The 18,822-nt window shown below is 41.4% G+C and overlaps 1 protein-coding gene across 1 annotated transcript in view; it reads right to left on the bottom strand.

Annotated features, from left to right (window-relative positions):
• Positions 1-3,902: 3,902 nt before the first annotated feature.
• The window catches only part of ube2kb (ubiquitin-conjugating enzyme E2Kb (UBC1 homolog, yeast)), a 99,047-nt gene continuing 84,127 nt past the window's right edge, over positions 3,903-18,822 (bottom strand). Inside the window, exon 7 of the mRNA XM_072252842.1 lies at positions 3,903-4,929. Coding sequence (XP_072108943.1) covers positions 4,855-4,929 — 75 coding nt within the window. The 3' untranslated portion in view covers positions 3,903-4,854. The remainder of the gene's footprint in view (positions 4,930-18,822) is intronic.

The raw sequence follows: 18,822 nt of genomic DNA on the forward strand, positions 1-18,822 counted from the left end.
GAGAACTGGATAAAATGAGGCATGGCGGAGGAGGGGGGGAAGAGCAGTAAAATGAAATAGACGAATATGGTTCAGTAATCTAGCAGTGGCTGGTTCGTTGTTCATCCCTAACGCTGTTAAACAAGATTGCCTTAAGGTCTGTAACACCAGGACACATCTTTTACATTGTCACGTCGTAAATAAAGTTCGCAGAAAGAAAACAGGCCGTCTATTGTTTAAAAACAAAACGAATTTGCAAACAATTTTGAGACGAATTGAAAATATGAATTATGCTCATTATACTTTCAATTTTCAGCGTTATTTATCTGTTAGGCCATTGGAGGGAAATACGAACTGTCACACAAGTTACTTTGCTCAAAAAAAATGACAAAAAATCCATAAGAATGTGAGAAACACCAAAGAGATGTGTAAAATTGAGAAAGTGAAAATCGTTAAAGGGAAACCAGATTTCGAATCAATTACTTCTAGTTTAACCCAGTTTTCAGAACTAAGAATATTTTCAAATCCCAAGGGTAAATGGCAAATTTGACTAATAATAATGAAATTACCTGCAGTGTTTGGCTGCCTACGAACTAAACAATTTGCAATGTTAAAACCAATATACACTGATAATAACTGTCTGGAAAATATAGCTTGTAAATAGAAATTGTAAGGTGGGCGGCACATGACCTTGCAGAGGGTGGGGGTGGGGGTGGGGGTGGGGGTGGAAGAAACATGGGCCACGTGCAGACTAAACCGATTAAGTGTTATTAGTTTAATTAATTGGGCGCGGAATTTTGGGCCAATTTGCCTCTTCCTGTGCTTATTGTTCCATGATCCACAACAGTAGTAACTAAAACGACAGCAACTGCAAATATCCTTGTATCTGTATTCCATTACATTGCAAGATCGTTTTCTACCGTTTTCTGTACGAGGCTGTCTAAATTAGTCTAATATTTACATTTGTTCAATCTAAAGCTAAACCTTGTGATCTTTGTGTTGCGAACTTACCGCAATTTATAACCAATTAAGGTCTTTTCTCGCACTGTAATCGCCTCCTTAACGGATCGTTGAATAGTTGCCGTAAGTCAACGTTTCTGTATACCATTAGTCTGAGAGAATTTTTCGCATTTTAGATGACAATTAAGTACATTATTAACTAAAATCTAATACATTTAACATTACGAAGGCACATTTAAACTGTGATAGTGTGACTCCAACGCTGAACTTCTGCGTTCCAAACACAGACGCCAAATAACTTGGGGGGGGGGGGGTTGTTCGAATGAATTATTTTTACTGCCAATTCACTTATTTTCCGGAGTCACTACAGTGTCAGAGTTCATGAAAGCTCGGGAAGGTTTGTTACATGCAGAAAGCTTTGTCAAGTTCATCTGGTCACTGAAAAGGCTTAATGGTTCAAAAATTTAAATGGTTCACTCAATCTACTGCTATAATTCTTTATATACAATCCTGAACACTTGCCTTCAAATAAATGTAACTACGTCAAGTAAAGACGTCTAAAATGCCACATCATTGAAATAAAGAACTCTGATTCAACAACAATTCTCGCTATTTTGTAATAAACTGTACATGGGCCAAACAGCAGTCAGAACCATCTGGTGTTGTCACAAGCACCGCTTCTTACAGTAGCGGCCAGAAAAGGTGAAGTTTTCTTTCTGGTAATTCTCGAGGCTATATTTATACTTTTTAAACAGTTGTTTGCTTCATAATCAAGGCAACTCATAGATTCAAATTCCAATTCCCAACAGCGTTCAAAAAGGTGAGAAGTTGCAAAGATCATCAGTCGGAGAATTAATTGGGCAGCCGGTTTCCGATTAAACTGTGAAGTTCACAAATTTGAACATTCAAATACTCCACCGTAGTTTTTTTGTAAACGAAGAACGCGCCCTTTGAGGATTACTCCTCTCACAAATGAATAAAAGTGGATACTGTATTTAAAGCTTCAGAGCAAGAAATCTTAAAATATTCAGCAATAAAAAGCTTACAGCAACTAATAGGAACCCTAACAGAAAGATTACTCTTAGTCGAGAGTGTAACTGGTGCATCACTGGAAAGAGAGATTGAACAAAGAATCAGCTTACATTTTCCAAGCCATACCCGCTAGGACTTGAACCTGCAAGAGGCTTAATTATATAAACGAATATTGGTATGCTGTTTAAGAGGAAAATCGAAACAGCAGGCAGTTTCATTTTCTGGGGCATCTTTGTCCCCGTTGTAAAGGGATAGTTTTAGTCCTGCCTATTATCTTACTCTCCATTTCTTCCATTCACAATCATTTGTCTAAATTCTACAAAAGTCAATTATAGAAATAATCAATAAATATAACTGCCCATTACTTTTATACATCCCTTGCTAGACTTGCGGATAGTTCAAGTGTTAATATCAGCGAAGACTTTAGGACAAAATTACTTGCCAGTGGAAAATGAGAAACAACATCCTCTTATAAGAGGGCAGATAGAAAGTAGAACAAAAACATAAAATTAGAGTTAGAGCACTTAAAGGTTATCTTTGGCACCACTTTGCATAGTGGATGGTGGAAATCTGAAACTCCCTCCCAAAAAAAGTCACTAAAGTAGATCATTCATGTCATTTCAAAGTTCACCGATTTTGTTAGACAAGTATAAAACATGAAAAGGAATCAAGATACCCAACTAGAGTCTATTTCAGCCATGATTTAAAAGGACCAAAGGGATAGAAAGAAATTAATCCTGATAAGGACATGATGATGTCATTTGGGAGAACTAATAAGTGTACACAATGAATAGTCAAGGCTTGGGTAGTATTAAAGAAGAGGAACGTCCATTTAAAATTTCAAGGATCCCTAACAGTGGTGGCACAGGTAGGTAAGATGAAGCCATACAAGATATTTGCCTTCATTAACTGGGGTACAGAATACAAGAGCAGGGAGTTTATGGTACATTTATAAAAAATATTGTTTAGGTCACAGCTGGAGTACTATGAAGAGTTCTGATCACCACACTGTAGAAAGAATTTGAATGAACTGAAGGGCATGCAGAATAAATTATCAAGGTGATGCCTTGAATGGAGCATTTCAGTTACGAGCAGAGGCTTAGTTCCTTTGGCATGGAGGAGGCAGGGGGAGGAGTTCATAGAGGTATACAAAATTAAAAGTTGTTGGTAGAAAATTTATCCTATAGCACAGCTGACTACAACTAGAGGGTTTTAGTTCCTTAACAAAGGAAGAGTTTTTCTACCCAGTGTACTGCTAGAACCTGGAATGCACTGCCTGAGGCACGTGGACACAGAGACCCTCACAATATTTAAGCAATATTGAGATGAGCACTTGAATCACCAAGGCATGGAAGGCCACAGACCATGTTGCTGTAAATAAAATTAGCATAGAAGGTACAATGGTCAGCAAGAACAAACTGGCCAAAGGGGTAGTCTCTGTGATCCCAGACTTTAACATAGCTGCTCAAATGAATCTTTAGCAGCCAAACAGAGCAAAGGGGTGTTTGACTAAAGTGAAGATTTACAGGATGACACAGGAGTTGAAATTCAAATGTAATGTCAGATTTTCAGAGTTCCAGAGAATTAGTATAAATTGTCACCTATTACATTGAACAAGACTAACGGATCAAATCCCACGCCAGTTCAATTATTCCGATTGTATAGATTACAATCTGAAGTTTAGTGCTTACTTTTCACTTTCCCAATAACTATGTTTAAAAAGGTGCACTGTGCCTCACTTAAATAAGCAGAAATTCTTTTTAAAATTGGAATGACTACTGTTTCCAACAAGCACTAGTCGGCAAATAAAAATTCTTTCTGAAGATAGACACGTGCAACTTTAAAAAATTACAAGTTCTTCAATTCAACAAAATTGATACCTGTCTGAAATTCAGAAATTGATCATATTAAATAATCTCAATGTTAGTGGAAACTGGAGATGAAATATTTTAATACGAATAGAAAGCTTGGCTGTATATACAGGAACTATCCCATTACTGGAACTTTCAGAAATACTCAATAGAGTGCAGACAATCTGATCAATAACACACCTCTATTTCTAAGTGAACTTTAAATTATGTACAGCAAGAGAACAGCCACCATAGCTTCCAGAGAAAATGTCAATCACAAGCTGGGACTGCATATTGAAGCACCTGTTAAGTAAATCAAGGTGGCTACCACGTTACTTAACAGCTATAACCATAAAAAAAAACTTAGCATGTCAACACTTTTTGACTGTGTCATAGCAAAGACTTTTGGAAAACAATGCAACCATGGGAGAATAATCAAGTAATCTACTCATCATGAATATGCTTCAACCTTTGATTTGGCATCCTCAACGATTTAACTTTCAAAAATATCTCCACAGCACTCGTGTATTACTGCCACAATTAAAGAGTGACGCAGGCACTCACTAAATACCAAACTAAACAGAATCAGAAGTGCTCTGATCAGAAGGACTGGCTGCTAACAGCCATGACACATACAAAAAGTAGAAAACAACCATATTTTAAGATGTAGGCCACATTACATGTTTTTATCAAGAACAAATTGTTGCAGTTGAAAGCCTTGGTACTTTGTTAAACTGCACTAAAGCAGGTGTATTATGTCATCTTCGGGGATGAATGCAACTCAAACTCAGGATTCTTACAGTGCAGAGTAGGAAAAAAATTAAAAAGTATTTCACATTTCCCCTTTGTTTTAATTTACACAGATCTTTTGAGAGCTTTATTTACAGAGCATCGAATCCAGTCTTGTTTAAAGCAATTATCACATATTACAGTGATGTTTAAAATGGAATCTATGCAGAACCCAGTAAGAACAAAGGGCAGAGGTGCTTGTCAATGAATGGACATCAGAGCTATAGAAGCAATCCCAAATTCCTCAGTTACTGAGCAGTCGTTCTGTTGCACATTCCACATCCCAGGATTGTGAAGACAAGGCCACTATTACTGCATTCTGTAGAAGAAATACAATAGTCAAAAAATGAAGATGCCAGAGTAAAGATAATTTATTCTACACAAGGTATAATCATATATATCAGATCAACTACACACATTTGCACTCTATGTTAGATAATACTGCACAAAATTATACAGAATCCCATTACACAGCATGGTTAATTTACTCTGCTAATTCAGAGGAATACAAACTAAATATCAGAATGAAAATATATTCTGCAGAGGACACTTTTAAAACAATATTACACCACATTGTAACATAAAAATATGGTATTCTATCTTTTCATGCATATTAATTTGTAAAGCCACAAGAAGTCATTTCCAAATTGTATCAACTTTAACATCACATAATTACAAAATATGTATTGGTAATAGTAAAATCCCTAGTTTTCATGTTTCAGAGAATGAGAACCATGTTATGTTTACAAGTGGTACAATTCTAGCCATCACAGTAAACTCAAGTCTAAGATCATTTTGTTCTTTTTCCAATAAAAATAAAATCAAACATCTTTATTCTCAAGCAGCTCTTAAACAAAATGTTGAAGACCAAAAATAATGTTTGCATCACCCTTTTTCAACTAACACTGGAAATACTGTTCTAAAGGAGTACGTTTGAATCTAAACACCTTAAGAACTCAACTATTATGTCATAATAATGTTACTAACTCAAAGACCAAAGTACATCTGATTGCTGTAACACTGAGAGTACTTCTGAATGCAATGTATGCAAGTATTCCAGACCATACCTGAGCAACAATACAGAATGCTGAATCACAAATTGTATAATTGGGTTAACAGCATTAAGTTTTGTCAGAACAACAAAATGAGAACTACAGTAAGAATCAAGGTCAGCAAAGCAAACCAACACTTAAACAACACTTGGAAGATGTTGTACATGATCATCTTTCTCCCAACCACATTTGGAAGATAAACTTTCAGTGTCTTAGAATCCATCACAGTTCAGAAACCAGGCTTACAGCTCATCAGGTCTGTGCTAATCAAGCACCCATTTACACAACCCTACACTGAACCCATCATAGCTTGATTAAGTGCTGTATGACACCATGACTGAGCAATATAGGCCATGATAACACATATACACACCATTAAGCTACCTTCATCCTTATTCATACAATCAACAGCACAACTCTCCATTCCTTTATCTAATTATCTAGCTTCTCCTCAAATTTACAAAAATTTGGCAGAGTAATAGTTACATTTCTGGACCAATAACTCAGTGCCTGGGTTCAGGAACTTAAACAGGTAATATAAGAATTGTGTCTTCAGGGAATGGCAATTGCTCCTCCACTGTGAAAAGAATAGAGCTGGTAGCTCAAGTCTGACCAGCTACTGAGGACTGACCCACCCACAAATTAGCAGCAGAATTATGAACAACAATCACCTAGACCAGCAGTCCCCAACCACCGGGCCATGAGGAAACAATATGAGTGAGCTTCACCTTTCCTCATTCCCTGTCACGCACTGTTGAACTTGAACATAGGGTTGCCAACTGTCCCATATTTGCCGGGACATCCTGTATATTGGGCTAAATTGGTTTGTCCCATATGGGACCGCCCTTGTCCCGTATTCCCCCGCTAAGGTAGAGTGTTCCTATGAAACCTTTCATGCCGAAATGGCGTAAAGCGAAGAAGCAATTACCATTAATTTATATGGGAAAAAATTTTGAGCATTCCCACACCCAAAAAATAACCTAACAAGTCATACCAAATAACACATAAAACCGAAAATAAATAACACTAACATATAGTAACAGCAAGAATGATACGATACACAGCCTATATAAAGTAGAAATAATGTATGTACAGTATAGTCGGGAAGATGAAGGCAAAACTGATTTGTGGGGGGGGAAAATCGGCACATACGCGCATGTGCACACAGGTGCCCGCGCAAGGCTTCATGGTCATGGTAGTCTTTCGTGGTGTAAAGTGTCCCAGGATTTGACTTCTACTTTTGTCCCTTATTTGGGAGTGAGAAAGTTGGCAACCCTAACTGTAAAAGACATGTTGAGGTGAGTTTAACCAACACTCCCCCCCCCCCCCCCACTGGTCAGCCGGTCCACAAGAATATTGTCAATATTAAACCGGTCCGTGGTGCAAAAAAGGTTGGGGACCCCTGACCTAGACAAGCAGCAGCTGGGAGAGAAAAGGATGCTTTATGTTCAATCTCTCATTGCTGGAGTTGGAACTTCCCACCTGCTTCAAAAGGGAACCACCTGATGACATCTGCTCCTGGCTGAAGGCTACGGTTACCTTATGCACCCTAACAGGTGTATGTAACAAGTAATCTCTGGTATGTACCAGTGGCTTCCAGGAAAGACTGGATGGCAACCGGGCAAGATCAGTGACACTGGAGACAGGTGACCTCCAGGAAAGACTGGCAGGGGCTCACAAGGCTAGCAACCTTGTGGGCAACACTCGCAAGAGGGCACCACTCAAGCTACGATTGAAAAACGGAGAGCAATACCCCCAGAGTCTCCCGGGAGGGGGGTGGATGAGAGACTCAACAGGATGGTCATACCAGCAACGGCCAGGACAGGAAACATGACTACAAGGAAGCTAAAACAAACAACACTGACCGGAGAGGAATTCACAGTAAGGTGTCATTGCAGGAAAGTCTGCAAAAACATCAGAGGGCTCAAGATACACCAGAGCAGGTCTAGATGTGGATCAATGGTGACCCAAATGCAGCGCACAGATGTAGTGTCTGGTGAGACGAAGGAGAATTCCAGCCAGGAAGCACCCCACACCGCTGAAGATCTCTCCGCACTTGAGTCACCTCAGCACCAAACGACAGACCAAGTGAGTTCCTCTTCGGCTACCCCAATCCATTCGTCAAGGAAAGACAGGATCAATCAGCCGAGATTGTCAGATAATGTCGCCTGGATGCAGTTCGATGATGATCTAGACGGCATCCTGGAAGTTGCCTTAGCAGGTCCAGTACACAGAAAGATCGGCTCACTCACAGCCATAGCGTACAATCTAGTTAACGAATGATTTGGCCCAATGGAGTGGAGAAGCCAGCCTGAGTTACCGCAGCAACCAAATAGGAGGGAAATGGAAATTCCTCACTTGAGAGGCGCTTAACAAGACGTTTAAAACCAGCTCACTGGCCAAAAAAGGAAGCATCAAGGACTTAACCAGTATGCTGCGGGAAAAGCTGTGCAAACTCCGGAGGGCAGAACATCTATCACAGCAAAGAAGGAAGAAAGAGAAAAGGCAAGCGCAGTTTGTGAGAAATCCATTCAGCTTCACCAGGACTCTTCTTGGCTAACAAAGATCTGGTACACTATCCAGCTTGAAGCCAGAGGTAGAGGAGTTCCTGCGGGAGGCACACAGCCACCCACGGAGGGGTCAGGGACTAGGAACCAATCGGGCTGTGCATAGACTGGAAAAACCATCAATTGAGTTGAATGTAAAGGGGCCTAGATGGCAGGAAATCCAGGACATCATCTGGAAAGCTAAAGCATCAGCTGCCCCAGGCCCAAGTAGCATACCTTATAAGGTGTATAAGAAATGTGGGGTGTATGGGGCGTCAGGGAGGGGTAGCACCTCTGGTGGGGGGAACATGTCGTGTCCTTTTCAGGGCAGTTTGTCCACCTTTGGTCCCCACCTGGAACTCAGCTCTCACCTGTGGCTCCCCATAGCTGTTTGCATGCAATAGCGGCCACACCCCAGGCAACGGCTTCGACAAGCCGGCTAAACCAGGTGAGGGTAGCCGACGAGTCTCAAACCCTCAGTGAGATAGAGAGTTCTCTATCCCAGCATGTGAAGACAGACTCCGGCGAATTGAGCGGATGAGACACAGAAGACATCCTGGTCATCCACTGCGCCTAGTCCCGTCTCCAGCCGTCTCAACTCTTATCTTGCCACTGGATCCAGATGGGAATTGGGAAGAGAGAGTGAGGCTGACGCTGCGCAACTCTCTCTCAGTTAAATCCAAATCAAGCGCTAGTCTTGACACCATCAAGCCAGCTGGTGGCGCAGTGACATCAGCGCCGGACCCCAGGAGCGAAGGTTCCTGAGTTCAAATCCAGTCCAGCCGCTCCCAGGCATGCTTTCCATCCATGCCGGGTTGAGTGTCGAGTTAGCAACTCGACCTCGTAAAAAGTACTAATGGTGTCAAGGTCTTCATCGATGACGATGGACAAATCTTATAAGAAATGCCCAAAACTTCTTCGGAGGCTGCGGAAGGTCTTGAGAAAGGTCTGGGCCAAAGGTACGATTCCATCAAGTTGGAAATTGGTAGAGGGATGCTTTATTCCAAAGGAAGAGGATTCTTCCACAATTGCCCAGTTTAGGACAATTTCTCTCCTGGATGTGGAATGTAAGATTTTCTTTTCTGTGCTCGCAAGAAGGCTGACTTCTTACATGACGAAGAACCGCTATATCAACACATCCATCCAGAAAGGCGGTATTCCAGGCTTTTCGGGGTGCCTGGAGCACACCTCAATGACTAGCCATTTGAGCCATGAGGCCAAGCAGAAAAAAGGTGACCTAACAGTTGTCTGGTTAGACTTCGTGAACGCCTAGGGGTCTATTCCACATGACCTCATCCTAGAAGGACTCGACCACTACTACATCCCAGTGACTATTCGAGACATGATCACCAGCTACCTAGGAGGATTCAAACTCAGATTTACATCAGCCCATTTCACAACTAGTTGGCAGGACCTGCAGAAGGGGATTCCAACAGGGTGCACCATCTCCCCCGTCCTATTTATTATGGGAATGAACTTCCTAATATCAGTAGAAGATGTAACCTGTGGCCCGACACTGGAGTCGGGCATTGTTCAGCCGGCTCTACGGGGGTTCATCACGACATCACTATAACAACTGTGTCACATGTCCAAGCAAGATGGGTATTGGAAACCCCGGACAATGTAGCCACTTGGGCGAGGATGTCCTACAAGGCCAAGAAGTCCAGGTGCATGGTGATCAGAAAGGGCAAAGTTACTAGCAAGTTTAGCCTCCAAGTTCAGGGTGAGGTCATCCCTTCCATCGAAGATAACCCGTTAAAATGCTTAGGGAAGTGGTTTAATGTGTCACTGACAGATGGGGCCAATGTCACCAATGCTGTGAAGCAGACAGACGAATGGCTGAAGAAGATCGACAAATCCGGACTTCCTGGTAAATTCAAGACCTGGCTGTACCAATACGGCATTCTGCCCAGGCTTCTCTGGCTCTTCACACTTTATGAGTTCCCCATGACTGCCGTAGAGGGCATCGAGAGGAAAACCAACAAGCACCTGTGGAGATGGTTGGGAGTTCCCCCAAGCTTCCCTTCAGTGGGCCTCTATATTTGATCTGGGCAACTGCAGCTTCCCTTGTCATCTGTTGTGGAGGAATTTAAGGTGGCAAAATGCAGAGCCTTATTAAGCTTGAGAGATTCCAATGACATCTTGGTAAAGCAAGCAGGCTTTACAACCAGATCTGGGCGCAAGTGGGCAGCCAATGCAGCTGTGGAGGAGGCAGTATGTTCTCTGAAGCTGCAGATATCATCGGCCACTCCTGTGTTGGGCGGCAAGGCCTCGGCTCAGTTCACTTCCAGCAGTGGGGAAGTGCAAGCATAAGGAACAGGCGAAACATGATGCAGGCAGAAGTACGGATCGGTGAGGAAGAGAAGCGGATGTCACAGGCAGTGGAACAAGGGTCCCAGGGTGCCTGGACAAAATGGGATCTGCCCAAGCGCAAGATCTCATGGGCAGAGTTATGGAGACTGGAGCCCTTCCGTATTTCCTTCCTCTTGCGATCCGCGTATGACACCCTTCCTTCGCCATTACATCTGTACACATGGGGGTTGAGAGGGGACCCGAACTGTAAGCTCTGTGATCAAAAGGGGACACTGGCTCATATACAGTCCGGGTATAAAACAGCTCTAACTCAAGGATGGTATAGGTGGTGCCATGATAAGGTGCTTCTGGCTCTTGCTGACACACTAGAGCGGGAGAGATGCAACAAGAGGATGGCTGGCACAGATTTGAGGAAGGCCGTCACCTTCATCAAAGATGGAGCCAGGCCTTTCGTAACCAAACACCAAAGCATAATCTGCTGCTAACGGCCAGGTCCTAGGAGATGAGGGTCGATGTGGGAAGGAGGTTGCAGTTCCCGGATGTGGTGCACACAACCCTATGCCAGACACTGTACTGTGGTCAACCGAAGACAGGAAAATAATTCTGGTTGAGCTGACTGTGCCGTGGGAGGAAGGATGGGAAGAGGCCCACGAGAGAAAGGCCCTGAAGTACCAGCCCTTAGTGCAGGAGTGTAAAGACAAGGGATTGCAGGCATGGTTGTTCCCTGTGGAGATCGGCTGCAGAGGTTTCCCAGCCAAATCAACATGCCGGTTGTTGTCAGCTCTGGGCCTGGACGAAAGGAGCAAAAAACAAGCAGCTTGTAGGATGGGGGAAGAGGCAGAACGAGCCTCTTGTTGGATTTGGAGTAGGTGAGAGGATGGAAGCTGGAAGTCAGGAGCAGATGGGCAGTGATTTGGCCACCACTGCTGGCCGGCCCATCAACTGGAGAGTGTCATGGTTAAGGGTCAAAACACTCTGTGAAGGTTGGGAACCACCTGATGACATCTGCTCCTGGCTGAAGGCTACGGTTACCTTATAAGGTATCTGGAGAATGCACACTAACAGGTGTATGTAAGAAGTAACAAGTGCCTGGGTTCAGGAATTTAAACAGGTAATATAGGAATTGTCTTCAGGGAATGGCAAGGGCTCCTTCACTGTGAAAAGAATAGAGCTGGTAGCTCAAGTCTGACCAGCTACTGAGGACTGACCCACCTACAAATTAGCAGCAGAATTAAGAACAACAATCACCTAGACAAGCAGCAGCTGGGAGAGAAAAGGATGTTTTCTGTTCAATCTCTCATTGCTGGAGTTGGAACTTCCCACCTGCTTCAAAAGGGCAACAATTATACCAGTGCCCAAGAAGAGCAAGGCAAGTTGCCTTAAGGACTATCGTCCAGTAATACTTATGTTTACGGTGATGAAGTGCTTTGAGAGGTTGGTGATGGCTAGAATTAACTCCTGTCTCAGTAAGGACCTGGACCCACTGCAATTTGCCTATCACCACAATAGTTCCACAGTGGATGCGATCTCATTAGATTTTCACGCAGCTTGGATCACCTGGGCAATACTAATACTTACATCAGGCTGCTGTTTATTGACTACAGGTCAGCATCTAACACAATCATTCCTACAGTTCCGATCAAAAAGCTTCAAAACTGGGCCTCTGCAACTGAATCCTTGAGTTCCTAAGCGGAAGACCACAGGGATGTATGCTTAGCCCACTGTGCTACTCTCTCTACACCCATGATTACGTGGTTAGGCACTACTCTAATACCACCTATAAATTTGCTGACAATACAACCATCGTTAGCAGAATTTCAGATGGTGATGAGAGGATATACAAGAGTGAGATGTATCAGCTCATTGAGTGGTGTTGCAGCAACAAACTTTAGAAAGAAAAAGACGAGGGAATGCACAGTAGTCCACAAAGGGATCAGAAGTGGGAAGAGTGAGCAACTTCAAGTTCCTGGGTGTCAACATCTCTAAAGATCTATCCTGGACTCAACATATCAATGCGGCATGACAGTGGCTATGTTTCATTAAGAGTTTGAGGAGATTTGGTATATCACCAAAGACACTTACAAATTTCTACAGGTGTATCATGGACAGCATTCTAATTGGCTGCATTGCTGTCTAATATGGGGCGAGGGTGCTACTGCACAGCATTGAAATAAGCTGCAGAGAGTTGTAAACTTAGTCAGTTCCATCATGGCACTAGCCTCCATAATTAAGGACCCCCATCACCTAGGACATGGCCTCCTCACTGCTACCATCAGGAAGGAGCACACAATCAACAAATTAAGGAGAGTTTCTTCCCCTCTGCCATCTGATTTCTGAATGGACATTGAACCCATGAACACTATCTCACCATTTACATCATTATAAGTGGATCATCCTCACCTCAATGATTAATACAGGATAGTATGTTAGGAAATCGACCAAGAGTATCAAAAAAAAAGCCTAAAAATAAGGGCTAATGATGTAAAGCCAGATCTGGATAACATGCATCCTACAGACAATACTAAGCAAACCCAGAACCAAATGGATTAGGTCAAAGCTCTATGACTTGCCATATCTCGTCATAAATCATAATGGATGACTGAAACAACTGTTAGGAAAGATCTTCAATGGAGGAGCCCAAAAGACAAAAAGATAAAGCTGAATTGTCTGCAATCATGTTTAGATAGACATTTCCGTTTCCTCACGAGGTTCCCACAATTACAGATCCCAACATAATAAATTGTTACTGCACTAAGGCCAAACATCCAACTATCTTCAATCAGTGAGCTATTGAACCAAACACACTTCCATTTACGCAATCTCAAAACAGCAATAATGCGGGAATTTACCCTACAATGTGAAAAGTTGCTCCATTATGTCCACTAAAAGCAGGTAAAGGTAGTCTCAATGGTAAGAGTGATGGAAAATACTGCAGAGTTATTAAGTGTGTCAGCACAACAATAACCTGTTCACTGATGTCAAATTTGATACCAGCAAGACTAATGCTCCAGACAAGACTTGGGTCATACTCAAAACAAACATAGAAGAAAAGTCAAGTGACAGCAATATCAACATCATGCAGTGTTCCAGAGTATGACATCATGGAGTACTTATAAATTTGATGCAATAGGAGTCAGAACTTTAGACCGTGGAGAAGAAACTCTACAAGTTGGAGCCATACCTAACAGAAGGGAAATGGTTGTGTTTACAGACAACAAATTACATCAGCCCCTTCAAAGGCTCCTCAGAACAATAGCCGAATCAACCCTTTTTCTTCCTATGATGAGATGTGGGGCATTATATTTGGAAGCTGATGGAACATTAAACACTAATTATAATTTATAAAACAATGAGGCTACCTAAACGTTTCTGCATATAGCGCAATCTAGTTGACATTCCTTATTAGGTTGATAAAAACATTCACAGTGGACATAGCCACATCATTATTTCATCTAAACGTTTAACTGAATTCAAGTCACAGCTCCTGGCTCTACTTTGAGGCATTCAAAACTATTAATAGCTGCATATACATCTGTCTAATATCACCACAATTCAGACACTCCATAAGTGACCTAGGCTTTGAAGCCACAATGCTCACGACAAGCTGAAAAAAAACTATCCACAGTGCTTTCTCTGTTGTGGACTTCACTGCTGCGTGCCATTATTTCTTGTGGATTTTGTTATCCAGTAACTGTGACATCAAGCAGGCTACAACATGTGTAGCAGTTACTTAAAAATAAACCAAAACTGCTGAGAGACTAAGCTATATGTCATGCTTCCAAATAACAAATTTCCCAATCGATAAAGGTACATTTGATCCTTTATTACGAAAGTAACAAAGACGAACAATCTTGCAGTAATAAAAAACTAGCCAACTAAATGATCAATATCTTATAGCAATCTAAAGCAAGGTCTAATAGCAATATCAATATTAGTGTTCTATACGTATTTAAGCATTCCAATTAACAATCGAATAACAATCAATAGACTAAAAGACTAACGAAATGAGAATAGGCAATTTGGTTCTACCACACCCAGCTCAGGACAGAAAATAAATACAAAGCTCCTACAACATGGAAAGATTCACCCAGCAAACTAGAAACAAAAGCAATTCCCCAACTCTGAGATCTGCACGAAAATTATAAGGTTAAATGGACAAACTTAAACAAAAATAACAATTTTTAAGAAAACTTTTCTTGTACTGGAGCCTGAAGGTGTACTCAACGACTTAGAAACAGCTTCTTCTCTCTAACTCTGATACAGTCGACACAAAAGAATGTTTAAGAACCAACAAAATAGTTTCATAATTACACCATTAAAAACTCAAGTTACACCTAATTCAATGAGACATTTTCAGTTTGTTTATGACAAAAAAGTAGATCTGTTTGTAAATTATGAAGTTGCAATCAACTCATCAATTACATTGGAAATGGTTGAAATTCCACACTCCATTGATCAGCAATCCACTGACGGCATCTTCTGGATTGTACTTAATTCCACACTGTAGTATTCTAGAACTGTGTCGAAGTTCTTCCATTATCACAGCAGATGCTGATAATCACAGATCTCTGGCCACTAATTTGTAACAAAATTACAGCCAATTCTACATGCTGAAATTTGGCTGCTTAAAATGCCTTGTAAAACTACTTTGAATCATTAAATGCTGATGAAACTGTTTTAGAGTTTGACATACATGTAAGCAGATAAGAATTTAAGAATTTTACATAACTGATTAGTAGCACAGTGGCAGAAGTGTTCATATCAACACCCAAGAGAATAGACACAGACACCTAAGGCACAGATCAAGAAATGGGTTTCCAATCAACCCATCCACCAAACGGACTGATTTAAAAATATTTCAATTTGCTTAATAACGTTTTATTGTTTATATTTCAGATTCTTATGCAAATTCAGAATCACATTCACTAACCAGATCACATAAACATCTCATTTATAAATTTGCCAGAAGATTTCAAACCCATTATTGTCAACGAAATAAACGTACACACTTGGATCAATGGCATAATTTTAGTTCAAAACACAGGATTTTATCTATAGCTTACACAAATTATTTCAGAAACTAAGATGGTAAGTAGGGCATTTTAATCCTATACAAGAAAGAGAATTGTCTGCAGTTCATTATTATGATATTTATGCTAATTATTTATTTCGAAAAAGTGCTAACAACAAAGAGGCAGTGACCTCCTATTAGTTCTGCAGTGCCCACATGTTGAAGTTCATCACAGAGCCCATCCTTACTAACATTTTAAGTAGGAGTTGGCTGCTTGGCACCTCAAGTCCATTTCAGCATTTAAGATCATCGCTGACATTAATATAATCTAATCACCTCTTGCTTATCAAGAACCTGTCTACCTCTACCTTAAAACATTCAAAGACCCTATATTTTCTGCTCTTTGAGGAAGAGCTCCAAGGTTCCATGAAACTCCAAAGGAGAAAAAAAATCTTTGTCTTATCCACCTTAAGTGGAGGTCTCCTTGCTTTTAAACAGTAAACATGAGTTCCAATTTCACCTTCTCCACATCTCTGCTGCCAACACCCCTCAGGACCTTGTGCAGTACGTTTTAATTAAATTCTCACTTAGTCTTCTCAACTTTAGCAGATACAAGCCGAGCTTATTAAACCTCTCTTTACAAGCCAGTGCCATTTCAGGTATCAATCTAATAAATCCTCTCCGAACTGCTTTAAATGCTGAATGCAATTCTCCAGATGTAATCTTACCAAGAAAACCTTATATACTGAAGTATATTTTGCATTCAATTCCCCTAGTAATAAACAATAACCCTCTGTTAGGTTTCCTAATTATTTTCTGTTCCTGCATCCTAGACATTTGCAAATCATGCATGACAAATACACAAGATCCAAGATCCCCGAAGGTTGCAACATATATAAAAAGGGTATAAAGAAGTGATTCAAGGATACTTGCCTCTGTTAGTTGAGATACAAATAAAAATACATAGGAATCTTGGTGCAACTTTATAAAACACCGGTAAGACCACAGTTGTAGTGCTGTATGCAATTCTTCTCACTGAATCATAAGAGAGGCACGTCTGTACTTAAGTCTCAGAGAAGGTTCACCAAGGCTTTGACTGGGATGGAATGGTTCAGTTAAGAGGAGAGACTGGATAGGCTGAGTTTATATTCATTGGAGCAGATGGTACACAAAATAGCATAGAGAGATACACAAAAGAGAGATAGACAGACTTTTCCCGATGATAGAGGTGCACAAGGCCAGTGGGTTTGGGTTTAAGACAAATATTAAGTTTAGAAGGGATCAGAGGGTGGTTGCATTCTGGAGGGTACTAACTGAGCTGGGTGATGGGCACAGTTACTCATAACATTTAAGGAACACCTGCGTCACCAATGCATTGAAGACTATGGCCCAAATCCCCATTTTTATGGTCAGCATAGAAACAATGGGATCAATAGCCCGTTTCTGTGCTGCATGACTCTATACTCCCACCATTTAGGCTTCAGTCATTTTTCTTTATCAAGGTGGACAATTCTAATTTTCTCCAAATAAAACTTTACTTGCCAATTTTAACCCACTAACTTAACCTACCTATATCCCTTTGTAACTTCCTTACATGATCTTCACTAATCTTTCTACCTTTGCATTGTCAGTAAATTTAGCCAACATACTTTGTTTCTTTTGTGTGTAAATTGTAAGATTGAGGCCCAAACACTAATTGCAGTAGAATACTACTCGCTACACCTTGCTTTTTATGCCCACTACTTCTTGTTAACCAATCTTTCCACACTAATACAATATCCTTCATCGTAACCTTTATTTCCCACATTGCGTTAATGCTGTTATTATTAAAACCAACCAGCCTTTGCAACTTCATGTTGAAACTTAATCAAGAGACAGAAAACATTTCTTTTTCTTTAATACTTTTGGACAGACAATTTTTAATGTATCTCTGACGATACTTTTCAACACTTGTCCAAGCCAACCAAGATGCCAATATGCATTAGCCCTATCTGTCTGCATTAGTCCCATATTACTCTAGGCCTTTTCTATCCAGATAATGGAATAGATGGCTTTGTTGCCAAGTTTGCAGATGACATGAAGGTTGGCAGAGGGTCAGGTAGTGTTGAGGAAACAGGCAGGCTGCAGAAGGACTTACGACAGTTTAGGAAAACAGGCAAGAAAGTGGCAAATGCATGGTCATGCACTTTGGTAGTAGAAATAAATCTGTAATACTATTTTCTAAAAAGGGAAAAAAAAAATCCAAAAATCTGAGATGCTAAGGGACTTGACAGCCCTTATGCAGAACATCAAGGTTCCCTTGCGGGTTGAGTCGGTGGTGTAGAAGGTAAATGCAGTGTTAGCATTCATTTCAAGAGGTCTAGAATACAAGAGCAGGGATGTGATGCTGCAGCTTCATAAGGCACTGGTCAGGTCTCATATGGAGTATTGTGAACAGTTTTGGGCTCCTCATCTAAGAAAAGATGGGCTGGCATTGGAGAGGGTCCAGAGGAGCTTCACAAGGATGATTCCAGGAATGAAAGAGCTATCATTTGAGGGACATTTGATGGCTCTGGGTCTGTACTCACTGGAATTTAGATGGATGAGGGGGATCTCAATGAAACCTTTCGAATATTGAAAGGCCGAGACAGAGTAGATGTGGAAAGGATGTTTCCCATGTGGGGGAGTCTAGGACAAGAGGGCACAGTCTCAGGATAGAGGGATGTCTTTTTAAAACGAAGATGCAGAAAAATTTCTTTAGCCAGAGGGTAGCAAATTTGTGGGATTTATTACCACAGGCAGCTGTGGATCACTGGGTGTACTTAAAAGCAGAGAATGATAGGTTCTTGGTTAGACATGGCATCAAAGGTTACAGGGAGAAGGCCAGGGAGTTGGGCTGAGAAGGGGGAAAAGGATCAGCCACGATTGAATGTCTAAGCAGATTTGATGAGCCAAGTGGCCTAAATCTGCTCCTATGTCTTATATAGCAGGGGTGTCAAACTACCGGCACGCGAAGGGTCCAATCCGACCCGCCGGATGATTTGGGGGAAAAAAGTATATTCACGACCATTTATTATGTACCTGTACGGCAGCTGCTCTCTCTCCCACCGCTGTCTGTGCCGCCGGCAGCTTGTTGTGTGTACTTAGAAAACAATAGGCCACAGTTAACCACCCGCTGTGCATAAGCACCTACCACCCTGCACTGAAGACCACTAGGGCCCCACTTGCGTCGTCAAACACAGTATATACACACACAGAGTACTCAGGGAAGCAACACCTGTAGCAAGGCTGAGACTGTTTGCTGCTGTGGT

This window comes from Mobula birostris, chromosome 3 (assembly GCF_030028105.1).
Source record: "Mobula birostris isolate sMobBir1 chromosome 3, sMobBir1.hap1, whole genome shotgun sequence".
Classification (NCBI taxonomy): Eukaryota; Metazoa; Chordata; class Chondrichthyes; order Myliobatiformes; family Myliobatidae; genus Mobula; species Mobula birostris.